The 14,587-nt window shown below is 38.6% G+C and overlaps 2 protein-coding genes across 3 annotated transcripts in view; both read left to right on the forward strand.

Moving 5' to 3' along the window:
- wdr35 (WD repeat domain 35) overlaps positions 1-4,056 on the forward strand; it is a 20,481-nt gene extending 16,425 nt beyond the window's left edge. For both annotated transcript variants that reach the window (XM_084914636.1, XM_084914637.1), the window contains 5 exons: positions 159-323; positions 1,004-1,144; positions 1,340-1,496; positions 2,862-3,102; positions 3,672-4,056. In XM_084914636.1, coding sequence (XP_084770762.1) covers positions 159-323; positions 1,004-1,144; positions 1,340-1,496; positions 2,862-3,102; positions 3,672-3,822 — 855 coding nt within the window. In that variant the 3' untranslated portion in view covers positions 3,823-4,056. The remainder of the gene's footprint in view (positions 1-158; positions 324-1,003; positions 1,145-1,339; positions 1,497-2,861; positions 3,103-3,671) is intronic.
- Positions 4,057-4,136: 80 nt separating this feature from the next.
- Positions 4,137-13,597, forward strand: kcns3a (potassium voltage-gated channel, delayed-rectifier, subfamily S, member 3a). The gene is made up of 3 exons (XM_084914638.1): positions 4,137-4,250; positions 7,150-7,228; positions 10,212-13,597. The coding sequence occupies exon 3, from the start codon at positions 10,263-10,265 to the stop codon at positions 11,574-11,576; it is 1,314 nt and encodes a 437-aa protein (XP_084770764.1). The 5' UTR covers positions 4,137-4,250; positions 7,150-7,228; positions 10,212-10,262; the 3' UTR covers positions 11,577-13,597.
- The last annotated feature ends 990 nt before the right edge of the window (positions 13,598-14,587 follow it).

Consider the following 14,587-nt stretch of genomic DNA (forward strand, 5'->3'; position numbering starts at 1 on the left):
TTTGGAAACACTAATTTACTTATCTTGATGAACATGAACAACATTTGACAGTAGTAGGAAGTACCTGGAGGAAGCTCGCACCCACATGAAAAAGATGATTAAAAGACATATTTACATTTTTTTTTTTTTTTAATTTGTATTGAATGTTTTTCCTGCAGTGGAACAAAGCAGTGGAACTTGCCAGGACACACAATATGAAGGAGATTAAATCTCTCCTTTCAAAATATGCGTCACATCTTTTGGAGAAAAATAAAACTTTGGAGGCAGTGGAGCTGTATCGAAAAGCTCACCATTTTCTTGATGCAGCCAAACTCATGTTTAAGGTAAGTCAACATTCTTATTCATGTAAACCAGCTTTATAGATTAATTTTAAACACATATATAATTTTTATTTTGCTGTATGTTTTCATTAACAAGTTAGGTCCTACATTTAATATGGACTTAAATTAGAAAGTCCTTAAAAAGTTAAATGTACCATGCCTTTACTCACACTTTGCCTCAAGTTTGCCAAAGTGTATTAACTCTTTACGCCTTGAAAGCCTACTAGGAGCATCCCTTAACGATATTTCCTGAATGGTTCCTGTCATATTTCAGGCTTTTTTCTAAAACAAAATGACTGGGTTTGCATGAGATGTCAGTGAGGGTGGTCTCTGTTTGTGCTGCTACGTTTGGGGAAAAAAAAGAGAAACTAAAGGTTGTCAGATCACGTTTTTATTGAGGTCATCAAATATGATCTTTTTGGGAAAAGAGTTAACAAATAAAGATTCTGGTTCGTTCCATGAAAGATCAGTCAGTGCTTTGCAAATTATGTTGACACAGAACAAATCACATCTGGAAGATAAGCCTTGTATAAACTTGAAATAAAGCAAATAAATAATACTTGTTGATGTAATACATTTGCAAAAGTTCTGAAAACATGTTTTCACTTTGTCACTTTACGTAACTGAGTGTAGGTTGCTGAGAAAGAAAAATACATTTGTGAAAGTGTAGCTTATGTTTGCAGATAGCAGATGAGGAGGCAAAGAAAAGGACACGACCTCTGAGGGTGAAGAAGCTCTACGTGCTGGCAGCACATCTAGTGGAAAATTACCACAAGCAGGTGAAGACGTCACAGCAGAGCAAAGGCAAAGGAAAGAAGACGGAGGTAAACCATGTACACACGTACTATTCCAAATCTTTCCAGTGCATTAGACATTTTTCTGCAGTAACTGTTTGAATAAATTATTTGTGATGTGTTTCAGAGAAAAGAGTCATTCTTGTGCTTATGTGGAAAGACGTCATCTGTTTATGTACAGAGGTTTGTGTTCATATCATTGTGTGTATCTTTGTCTGTAATTAGGCGACGCATGCACTTGCTAGCCTGCTGGAGGAAGATGCAACATCTGCAGACAATCGCATTGTGGACAATGCCTGGCGAGGAGCGGAGGCATATCACTTCTTCCTGCTCGCTCAGAGGCAGCTGTACGATGGCTACTTGGAGAATGCCATGCGCACAGGTGCCAAATCACTCCTGTAGTACTTATTATATTACTTATATTATATAATCATACTTTATATTCTAATATATACACATTGATTTACCTTTTTTTGTTTTTCTCTCTAAAATGTGAGAATTTTTTGCTTCTCTGTTTAAAAAACTGATGCAAAAAACTTGGTTTTGTACTTTAAGTTGAATACAAAAAACCAACAAGAAACCTTTCTGCTGTTCTGTTTCTGCTGCTTTAATCTGCTGAATTCTTAAACTGTACAAAATTGAGAGACAGTGAAAATATTTTTTTCTTGACTACACAAGCATTTTTGCACGTTTTGTACTGTTCTTTGTGTCCACCAGTGTGGCCCAAAATTATTAAGCAAAATTATTTGCTTATTTAATAATGGTCATAATTGAGAAACTCTCATTTAGTGTAACATATTTCAGAACTGCTTATTAGGCTAAAATGTTGCCCTGTTAATCTAAATCTCATTATAGCCAATGGGGTGTTGCCAGGAGATTCCCAGTTGGCATGAGGAACAGCCATCAAAAGCAGCAATATTATAAAAAACAGGAATGAGTTTACAGAACTCACCTTCTCTCTGTCACCCTTACCCATAGACCTTTATGCTCTCGCCACAGTGTCCCTAAAGATGCACAAAGGCTTGCCCTTCTCTCTCTAAGCAAGACATGAAGTGTCTACCGTACATGCTTCTCTACACACAATGCAATGGACTGTCAAAGGAAAGGTGTAAGCAACAGGGAGAAAGTAAGGAAAGAGATGCAGCTGAAAAATAAGTGCCACCTAACAATGGATTTTTCACAAACGTGCATAGCAAAGGGCAGATGGTGGAGAGACTAAGGGGAGAACTCTTCAGTCATAAGCACAAGTTAAAAATGGGTTGTTGTTTTTTGGGTTTTTTTATATTGCTGTGGCATATGTTCAATTTCATGCGTTTATGTCGTTTTTTGATTCTTTTTTGAAACACTGTCTTTTGTGAGAAGCAAATAATTTTCCTGGTCACGTGTGCTGGCCTTTCATAGATCTTGACATGGAGCTGAATGGTCGTATGTCTACAGTGTAAACATTCTTTGCATAGATAAGCATATTTTTACCAGATATGCAAAAAGTTCTTTTGGTTAACCGTAATCCTTCTTCTAAATTTAACATTAATCATCAGCTGCAGTGAAGCCACTTAGCCTCGATTTATGAAGGAACGATCGCAGATCAGTGCCTTGGGAAATGATCAATTTTGTTTTTTCATTTACATATCTTTTGGTCTTTGGCAGTTTTGTAATTTCACTTGTCCTATACTCAGCATAAGCCTGACTTTTCACTATTTATTATTAATTGATTTTGTTGTTTTTTTTGTTGTTTTTTTTTTTTAAGCTCTTCACCTGCGTGAGTATGAGGACGTGATCCCTCCTGTGGACATCTATTCTCTGCTTGCTGTCTGCTCTGCAGCCAACCGCGCCTTTGGCACCTGCTCACAGGCCTTCATTAAGCTGGAATCCCTGGAGAGTCTTGATCCTGAACAGCGGCAGGCCTATGAGGATCTGGCCTTGGAGATCTTTACGAAGCACAGCCCAAAGGACAGTCGCATGATCGAGTGGAACGCATCATCAGAGGGGTGAGATTTATCGCTAATTAACTTCAAACTCTATCATCAAACTGAGAGCAGCGTCATCTCCCAAAGTTGTAAAAATTATGTCTAGATGTAAACTTTTTATTTTATTTTACTGTTATGTTGATTTTGGCGATGATAGTTGAAAGACATGGTGGAGTATAAAGTTTGTAGCTGGTTAGTTGATTAGCAAGCTTCATCTCTAAGCAGTGCAGTGCAATGAACAGATACAGTTACCTTGTAATTACTGCAAAGTAACCAACAAGGGAAGTCTGTGAGGACTAGTGGTCATTAGAGGAACTGCAGCTATTAGCCCCAAATGTTGTGTTGTGATTCATCTCCTTAGGTTTATGAAATAAACTAAATCTAGAACTACAAAACGAGAAAACAGCCACGACTCAAAACCAGAACCGAAGTTAAACACATTTAAAATGGAGCACCGAATGCAGGAATCAGTGGCCTCTGCAAAACTTCTGGTCTTTCCTTTGTAGCCCTTTTACTGGTGCATTGTTTTGATGACAGTATGACCTGAAGCAGCTTTCTGTCTTTTGTTTTTTTTCTCCTTATTTTGTCAGGATGGAGGAAAGATTTCGCACTTGCATCGTAACTGGTCTGCCTGTCCAGGAGTACAGTTGTTGGATTTGCAGTGTATGCAAACACTGCGCTCATGATCAAGAAATCAGCAAATATAACTGCTGCCCGCTGTGCCACACTCCTATACTGTAAAAGGAGAACAAAAGATGAGAAAATATAAGTTATTTTCATAGAAAACAGAGAAATGTTAAATCATTTTAACTACTTTCAGGCTTAAAGTTTAAAGTTAAAGTTCCTGAACAGGCAGCTACAGAGGAGCTACCAAAACAAGATTCACCCTAATCTTTGACTTTTACTATAAGCAGTGTAAAATACTTAGGTTCTTTGTATCTATTTTCACGTAAATAAATAATTCTGTTAATAAAACAGCTTAAAATGTTTCTGTGTTCAACCTGGAGGAGACGCCAATGCTGAACCATGTTGAAGAGATTATCTCTTGGCTGGGCCGGTGTCCTCACAGAAGAGCAGGAGAAGGTGGCCGGGGAATGGGAAGTGTGGGCATCTCCTGTGTTAAACTGCTGACTTCATGACCTGGACGAGCTGGAAAAGAGAGAGACAAGGTTAGCACTAAGACCTTTTACAGAAGACATTTCTAACATAAATTGGAGCAGAAAACGTACAAAGTGGTGCAAAAAAAAAAAAAAAAAAAAGTCACTAGAATGCAAGAAATGAAGTGTCTCAGTACTCCTCAGGACTAAGTGCATCCAGCCACATGAAATCTCTCTTTGTGTGGTCGCCAGTGCACAGCTTCTGTTATCCATTTTATTTTTAGTACATGGAAGAAGGAAGACATTTTTGAGGTCTGTAATTTCACATAAAAAGAAAAACTACAGATCAAGAGGAGAGGGATAAATTTTTAAGAAATAAAACTCAAAATGTGTGAGTTTAGGCTCAGATGTTAAAATAAAAATATACAAGAATAAACGATGAAATTTTGGGGTTTCATTTTGCAAGGCTGATTGAATCTCCTCAGCCTGCACATGTCTGTGGATGTATATTGAATATATGGAGGTTATAATTTCCTTCATATAGCCTTCTTTAATTTGATTACATTTCTTTCTGATTTCTTGAATATGTATGACTTCATAATAGTAGAAAATTTTATGTTTTTCTCTTATTATCGTTTTTACTAATTTTGACTTTAAACTCATAAGCTTTGAGGGGTTTTTTGTCATAATTTTACGGCTTTGTCATGAATATTACTCCTTCTCAAGATGTCATTATATCATTATTTATTTCTGTATTTTATTAATAATGTTTGTAATGCAGCATTAGAAAATTGAGAAGCTTTTGAACTTTAAAAAAAAAAAATCATCCACATTAATGATGTGAAATGCCTCCATCACTGTTGACTGTACGCAGACTAGTTCTTTTGTTTCATATCTTATTCTGCCCCCTGCTGGTAGGAAACTGCATCAGTGAGCTGTGTAGGTAATTACACTATATTGCCACAAGTATTTGTTCATCTGGCTTCACGTGCATATGAACTTGAGTGACATGTCATTCTTAATCCATATTATTGACTATGATGTCGGCCGGCCCACCCACCCTTTGCAGCTAAAACACCATCAGCTCTACTGGGTATTTTGGGATACACAATACTGATGGGTTCACTTGCAGAAGTTAAGACATTTTATTACACTGCGAAATATAAAGGTGCTAACTAGTGCAAAAAATAGTGATGCTATAAAAGAATGATTTTCATTTCAATATAAATAAAATAGCCGTGACAGACTGGCGGCCTGACCAGGCTGTACCCTGCCTCTCGCTCTATTGCAGCTGGGAAGACTCCAGTAAGTAAAGCTGCCTTTTGTCTGTTTTGGGAATGTTTTCTTTGTAGCACATGCCTAAGCCAAGCTGTATTTTACCCATGTGTGGGCACCGGACCAACACAAAGGAAAAACAACCATCCTCACTTTCATCTTCTTGCTTGCTTCTTTAGTTAGGTTAAAATTATTACCTAAAATGTTGCAGCCACAGTACTAATAGTGAGATATTATTTCTCCCTTATTAGTTTGTCTTCGCCCTTTTAACCTAGAACTGAATTTAAAATCCTTCTTCTCAGATATAAAATCCTGAATGGCCAGGCTTTATAGTAAAGACCTCATAGAATCATATTATCCCAACAGAGCACCTCACTGGGATACAGGCTTATTCGTGGATCACAGAGTTTCTAAAAGTAGAATCAGAGGCAGATCCTTCAGCTTTCAGGCCCGTCTTTTGCATGCAGGAGACAGACGCTCTCAACTTTAAAGATCAGATTTCAAACTTTCCTTTTTGGTTACGGCTGGATCAGATGATGCTGATCACCAGGTGTCAATTCATTTCTCATTAAAAAGGAGTTTTTCCTCTTCACCAGCACCAATTGCTACTCACAGCGGATTATCCAATTGTTGGGGTTCTCGTGGTGCACTTGGATCAAAGCACAGGGAGCTGATTTATACGCTGGGTTAAATGCTGAGAAGGAGTTTCCCTCCAAGGATCATTAAAGATATCCTTGTTCATTTTCCACATGTCATCAAGGCTTCTGTTCACTATTTACTCATTTTCAAGCTGCCCTATCATTAGATGCTACAAACATTGAATTAAAATTTTATGCAGGAATCATTCTTTAATGACTGCATTTGTGTTTGTATCTTACCTATACTGATAACTTTGTATGTGACAAATATTCTAAAATCTAATATAATTATGGTTTTCAGTCATTCCAACAGATTGTTTCTTGGCTTTTGTTTTAGTAGTGATGTATTATCTGAAACCGCACCCACTTCTGAAATGTACCAACTGTCCATCCATACAGAGATCAGTTCAATGGAGTATTTGGGCTTCAAATAGACCAGGGAGCACAAGTTTTGTCCATTGTCTGCCCTGCTTGCTCAGTTATAACACTATATGCCCTTCAGGATATCTCTAGATCTTGCTCCTGATAGTAAATGGTATATGGACTGGTTTGCTTTCCTACTTTACTTGAGCACTCAAAGCACTTTGAGTGTTCTGGCCATGGATTACTGCAAAACTGGAGATTGCATAAAATTATACTCACATTACAGCCTATAAAGCTTAAAACATACACATATTGCATATACAGTATATACAAAAATGTTCCTTTATTTTTTCCATACCTGGACCAATTCGTGTAAAAACAGGGGTGTCTACTCCACCTCTCTTCTTACTGTTAGTGTGTTAGTTTTATCCACTTTTATTTTTATTTCACGTCATTTGCTACATTTATTTTCTGTTCAGTATCCCATCATCTTTTTCAGCACTAATGTAATCGCAGAAAAATTGTACACAGCACGGCGAAGACTGATTACAAAGCTCAGTCTTTACAGAGTGATAAAATATTTACGCGGATCGATTTGACACACCTTAAAGGACCTGGTGCGACCTGGACGCAGTTTACACATCAAAGTGCCAGCCATCCTGTGTGAAGTTGCGTCTCCACCTTTCTCACCGCAGAGCGCCTTGAACGGCACACTCCCCACTGAACAAAGTCAGAACAGCCGCAGGGCACACCGACACATCGGCACATGAGCAGGTAAGCTGCTGGGCTTATTTCTCGCAGATTTGGGGGTCAACGAGATGTCTGAACAGGAAATATGATCTTACTGGGTGTTTAATGATCTTTTTTAGGGTTTTGGAGTTGAGTTCAAGCGGTGTTAATGCAGAATATTTACTTATAAAAACAGTACTTTGTTGTTTCGCTGTCATCTTTTCAGTCTAAAATAGTTTGATTCACCGCGTGCGTAACACAAGTCCGCACACACGGACTTGTGTTATGCACAAGAGCTGCACTCCTCCATGAAAGCCGGTATTGATTACCGCTTGGATGAAAAACGCTGCCCACTGACATGGGTGTGTAAAAGTACATAAGTGGTTGGAAACACAAGTACTACAATTTGAGAAAAAGTGTTACATTTCATTATTTTATGCGGCGTATCCTATACATGCTTATAGTGCGCGCGTATGGTCTTTACACGGAACGTATAAATGTCTAATGTATAAACGTATAAATGCTATGAAATTACCAGCCTGTTCTCACTTCTGGCGTATCATACCGACGGAAATTACACCAAAAGGTCACACAAAAATAAGGACGGAGGATGTATTTGCATAAGGATGGGTTTGGGTGATTTGTTTTTAAATTTTTGAATTAAAAATTCATCATTAAAATTAAATTCCTTTTTTCGTGTAATTATAATAAATTTAAAAGGATGTGCACTTTCAAAGAGTAGTATGTGACGTGACAATTTCTCGAGTGAAGTTCTGAAAACGAAAACGAAAAACACTGAATAATCATGAATATGCGTAAATGTATAATTCTGACAAATGATAGTCACAATCAGCTCAAGTTCTTGCCGTTTATTTATTTTTTCATATGCTGCTAAAAAATGTTTTAATTTATGTGCTGTTTTCCTTTCACAACACATCTCTTTTAGAGCAGAGTGAACGCATTTATTTTACTAGCCTACACTTTTGTTGGGCAGTTATTACATATGGAATTAAAATTATACATCAACTACAGTAAAACATAAGGTTTCTGAAAACTCACAATTCTAAAGAAATGTTATTAATCTAGATATTAAACAAGAACGTTTCGTGACGATACGCCACTTATTAGTATTAAAGTGCAATGCAAATACTGGCCAGCAGGGGGAAACAATCAAATACTTGTGGCTGTAAAGAAGTCAATGAGAACCTGAGTTCCCTCATTCCAACATTTTCGAGATGACCTTACTTCCCATTTCAGATAATACTAAATCACACATGAAGTTCATTATGTAAATTAAGGTCATTGTTTAAATCAGGCAGGAGAATAAACCACTGTATCCTCATTGGTTAATCACTCACATGTCAATAGATAATGAACATGCCATACCTCTCACTTTCTCAGATTTACTCCTCAGTTGTGGCTACTAAAAACCCATATATACAAAAATAAGTTCTTTATTAAATAATTTAAATATCTGGATAAAAACAAGTGGTAAAAACTGTGAGTGACATAATGATTTAAACAGATGACTTCGTGTTTAGAATAGATTAAAAACAAAAAACAAAAAATTAATATATCATGTGTGCACATGCTAATTTCACTACAACACTGCAGGACTTTCAAAATTTTTAAAAGTCCTGCAGTGTTGTAGTGAAAATTCTCCAAAGTCCACCATTGTTAGGTCCATCATATTATATCCAAACGCAGCATTTTCACTGTCTGGAACCAAAAGGAAACAAGTTTACACCACCTTTAACAAGAAGAAAAAAACATCTAGTTGATCTCTATGGTCTCAATCTTCGATGCTTCTATATCACTAGTAAAGTCTTCATATCTGGGTTGACAGATTAATAAAACCCATTTGAAGTGGGTTAAAGCCACAGCAGGTGTGTAATAACCTAGGTCTTGCAGCCTGGTATCCACACTGGCCTGAAAATCTTTAGATTGTAGAAAGAAAAAAAGCACGACGAGCAAACATAACACCTCGGAGGGGACAGGGGACCCCACCTTCTTTACCAAACTCAATTTTAGATTATGTGTTTTAACATTAGGTTTCCACTCTCACAGGTATCACAGGAAGACGTGACTGGGTCATTTAAGAGCTTCTGACCGGAATTAAAACATAGAGCCTTTTCCTAACGGTTAAACACAATCTTTAACACAAAGCGCTCCATGGACTCAATCAAATCATGGACTCATTATTTTCCTATGACCTACCTCTTTAGCAGGGGGCTATAAAACCCAATCTGTCGTTGTAAACATCACCCACAGGGAAACAAGCCAACCCTGCCTACAAGGGGGGATACTTAGACCTAGTTTCCACCGATTACACCAATCAGTGTCTCCATAAAACTTTTTTAAAAGGTCCTCAACCCTTTTTAAATCCCCCTCGTTTGTTCTTTAATATATTTCTTTTTCTTATTCTCTGTTCATTTTAACTTCTTGTGCATTCTTCTGGGATCCAGTCAAAATAGCTTTGGTTCTGTTGGAGTTTTATTTGGAATAATGTTCTCACATATAACACTGACTTATTCTCAAAACATTGCAAGGGAATTAGTTACTTAAGGCTTAAAATTTAATTAAACTCCTCCGCAGCAGGCAGCTCTGATGATTTCAGGTCCTTCTGCACATTATTGCATAAAAAATAAGTGTATTTTAACTTTTTAAATCGAACTCTATCCTGACTATGAAAGCTAACATTAGAAAAATATTTAAAACTATTGATCTTGATTAAGGGTTCCACACATATATGTGTACAGTTGACGTGGTTCGACCGTGTGAACAGGATGCCTCCTGGGCACCTATGACACCTGCAGAACTGTGAAGGGGGAGCTTTTGGCATTGAGATCCTGGGATCGATGGATGGATTTAAAATTGATTTAAAAGCCAGTAATGAAATATAAAGTACAATGGCAGTCAGGGCGTTCATAAAGAGCAGGACACTGTAATTCAATAAAGATAAAAAGAACTAAAAAAGACTAAAGCAAGCGTTAGTACGAGGTGTTCTCATTTCTGTGTTTGTTTGCAGGCACTGACTCCTTTGCAGGCACTGACTCCAGGGACTGTGAGGAGCTTCATCATGACATATGGCAAGATCCTTCACCAGCCTGAGGGTTGCTTCATTAATGTCAACGTTGGAGGTTTCAAGCAGCGAATGGACCTCACCGTCCTGAAACGATTCCCGCAGACACGGCTGGCTCGTCTTCTGTGCTGCAGATCCAAAGAAGCTATCCTGGAGCTCTGTGATGATTTCAGTCCCTCTGAAATGGAATACTACTTTGACCGCAACCCAAGTTTTTTCTGTTACGTTCTCAACTTTTATCTTACAGGGAAAATCCACCTGGTCGACGGGCTATGTGTGGTCTCATTCTTCCAAGAAATTGAATATTGGGGAATCAAGGAGCGTCACCTGGACTTCTGCTGCAGCACCAAGTTCCACGACCTGATGGATCTTGCTGAGGATGGAATCTGGGATCAGAGGAGCGACGAGGTGCAGCTCAACAGCTCTGGCTCTTCTATTACTGATCTGTCTGTTTTGGAGGATGATGAACAAATGTTTGAAGGCTCCTGGTGTGCAAATGTCCGCCGGAGTGTTTGGATTCGACTTGAGAATCCAGGTTTCTCCACATCAGCCAAAGTTATGGCTGTAGCATCCCTCGCTGTAGTCATCACCTCCATCGTGGCCATGTGTGTTCACAGCATGCCGGATTTCCATCAGGTGGATCCTGCTGAAAAAAAAATAGAAAATCCAGTGCTGACGTTTTTTGAGAGCCTGTGCGTCGTGTTTTTCTCTGCAGAGTTTATTCTTCGCTTGGTTGTTTCACCATCAGCCAGGAAGTTCATGTGCAGCCCTCTCAACATTATCGATCTATTGTCAGTCATGCCCTTCTATATCACTATCCTGTGTGACCTAATGAACGAGGGTGAGAGCACAGACCTGGAGAACGTTGGCAAAGTTGTGCAGATCTTGAGGCTGATGAGAGTGTTTCGTGTTTTAAAACTGGCTCGTCACTCAGCTGGCCTTCGCTCTCTTGGTGCCACCTTACGGCACAGCTCCCGTGAAGTGGGGCTGCTGGTGCTTTTCCTGTCTGTGGGCATTTCCGTGTTTTCCTCCCTCATTTACTGTGTGGAGAAAGACTCTCAAGAGTCTGAGTTGCAGACTATCCCTATTGGCTGGTGGTGGGCCACCATTAGCATGACGACAGTCGGCTATGGAGACACTTTACCTGTTACTTTGGCTGGGAAGCTCATAGGAACTCTGTGCATCATCTGCGGGCTGCTGATCGTGGCTCTGCCCATTACTAACATCTTTAACAAGTTCTCCAAGTTCTATCAGAAGCAAAGACACTTAGAGCTCAAGCCAAGCAATAACTGCACCAGCATGCACAACTAAAGAACAGCATCTAAAGAAGTCTTACCCCTACAGTCTCATTCATGATTTAACTTTACAAGAGATTACATCGGCAGGTTTAAGATTTCTTCATCGTCTTCCATGAGCAAGATAAAAGGGTTAAATAAATAGACTGCATGAAAGTTCTGAGTCATGGTCTTGTTTTTTGTAGTTTTGAATTATTTAAATGTTTCTGTGCTCTGTAAAAGGTCACGGGATAGCTAAATATTAAACACAAAACACAGGAGGACGTTAGTGTAAATTTCAAAGATACGCAGTTTAGCATTACTGAGGACAAAGAAGACACTGTAGTTTTTACAAATGGCAGTTAGTGGGCTTTTTTACAGAGAACTGACACAGTGTTGCATACTAAAATTACCAACCCCAGTCTTTGAACACAGCTGCCACTTTGTCACAGCTTCAGGATTACCAGCAATTAGCCAGATAGAAGATAACAAATACCAGCTTTAAGGTTTCCAGTTCCATGTGACAGTAGTGTATGAATGAAAAGCTAAAATAAATGTAGATTGTCATCAGATCCTCGCCAACTGTTTTGAGACTGTATTGGAAAAATTAATGTCGTGTCCTATTAGAAATTAATTAAAACAGGAAATGGGTTAATGTCTGCATAAGTGGGAACAAACATGTAGACGGAAACAAAGCCATCAAAACAAAAACAAAAAAAACTGAGTTAATGCAAATATTGAGTAATGTTGAGTAAATCTCCTTCTTCATAACAACTAATCCTTTTAAATTGCATTAAGGTTTAAAGTTTGCAGGGTTAGCTGTAGCTGCTAGCAGTGATCTCAGCTTTTTTTAGTCTATAGACTGGAACTCTTGACTGTGTTTGTGCTATTGGTACATTTTGGAATAATAACATGACCTGCTGAGCAGTTGATTGTCTAAAAGGTCTATGTTCTAGCTTTGATGAATGCAGCTGTAGTATTTATTTAGTCTGTTACTTAGCATTTAATAGCAAATATCTCAGTGTGGGCAATGAACTACTACAGTCTACAGATGCAACTTGGAAACCAAATCTAGTTTAGTACACTTCTCTTTTGACCAGATATGGTCACCTCTTCTGGCTCTTCTTCTTCATTTTTTAAGGGGTCACTACAGCAGATCATCAGCCCTATCCCTCCTCTGAACATGTCCAAACCATTTTAGCCTTGCCTCTCTAACTTTGCGTCCAAACTTAACATCTTTCGCTCTGCAACCTCCAGCTCAGCCTCCCATCTTTTTGTCAGTTCAACTGTCTCCAAAGCATACATTACAACAGGTCTCTCTACAACCTTGTATACCCATCTTTTCACTCTTGCTTTTATCGTTCAAAATTACTTGTTATCATCACTACTGTCTCTAAAAAAACAAAACAAAAAAACAACAACAACAAGATGGCGACGGCCACCAAGCCAAAGTTGAGGCTTCAAAATAGAGTCTACAAACAAGTGAATGACATTTCAGAGGCTGTGTTCATTGTTCAGACCCAATCTGTGATTTTTACCAACAAGTGTGAAATATAGCACAGAATTCTAGTAATGTCCTTTGTCTTTACCCATTGCTATCATGCTGCCGCAGACCTGTTATTGATCTGTGCCTCATTTCCCCTTGTCTTGCTTGTATCTTGCTTTCAAATGCAGTTAATTGCTTAATCCAGTGAGATGCCTCTTGTTGTTTGCTGGGTTATCAGTGTAATGAGCTCTTAATCAATGTCCCTGGGCTAAGAGTCAATAAAAAGAACTTGGAGGGTGCTGAATTAACAGTACATGCTATGATGAGTATTGATAGCCTGTAAACGGAGACAGTATAATGACTGTGCCGAGGTTTATTATCATTAGCAGGATTTATATTACGTCCACACAGCTCAAAGTTGACTGTGTGTGAGAGCAAACATTGAATCGTGTTGCAATTTAATGCTCCTCCTCTCGCCGCAGTCACCTTCATCATCAGTATGTATGTGTGTCCTAATCTTCCACAGATAAGATCAATGAAAACAGGCCAAACGTCCTAGCTGCCCTCCAAATGCTGCCAATACTATACAGATGACTGATTTAAATACAAATCACTGAGTGCCTGTGGTGAAGTGGTGCTCTGTAGTCAGATTAGTCTCACAGACTGCTGAAAACAGTCATACTGCAGCCGTCAGCTGTCAGAGAATTGCTCAGCAGCCTGTGACTTCAGCACTTAAATAAATGTTTGCATCAGCACTCAGGAGCACGGTCACCTTTTCTGCTTGATTTCTTTCTCCTGCGCCTTTCCTTTCCGCTAAAAGTCACGCAGTATTGCAATCTAATTCACTTCACTGCGTAGGTTGTTCTAACTGGAAACCACCGTCAGCAATATCTGTGGTTACCTCAGTAATAAAGGTCAGCTGGGAACAGGAACAGAGGGGTGCTTTTGTCCTGTCATGCTATTCAAACTCTGAAAGTCAATACATGCTGGGAGACTGATCACACAATGATGCAAAGATGCAAAGACAGACAAAGCCAACACTTAATACGCATGAATACAAATACAGTTTGTATTTGTTTAACTGTTTTGAGTAATTACAGTGAATTTACACAAAGTGTTCAGTAAGCACAGCTTTGAAATAGCTGCAGAAAGGTGCAGAAAAAGGGCAGAAAGGACAAAGATGCAAGCAAGAGAAGACAAAGTTTATGGCATGCAGCCCGAGCCTAGAGCACCAATAACTATAAGCTTTATTAATAGGAAAGCTTTATGCCTTCTTCTACCTATTCTGTAGTGCTGTGCAAAAATCTTGAGTCACCCCTCATTTTGTTAAAACTTTGCTGGAAAAATTGAAAATGGGTGCAGTGATCTGTTGGAAAATGTACAAACATATATGGAAATACAGCTTATAAGGCAAAAACAGAGTTTAAATGGTTCTAATGAGCTTGAGAAGACAGTATTTGACTACTTCCAAAAGAAGATGAAGGCTTTTCACTACTTTGGCAAAATATAATTCCTATAGATAGAGGAACAAACAAAGTACTAAAGGTCTTAATTTCTTTTTT

Source organism: Perissodus microlepis, chromosome 19 (genome assembly GCF_051167445.1).
Source record: "Perissodus microlepis isolate ML-2025 ecotype Zambia chromosome 19, ASM5116744v1, whole genome shotgun sequence".
Lineage (NCBI taxonomy): Eukaryota > Metazoa > Chordata > Actinopteri > Cichliformes > Cichlidae > Perissodus > Perissodus microlepis.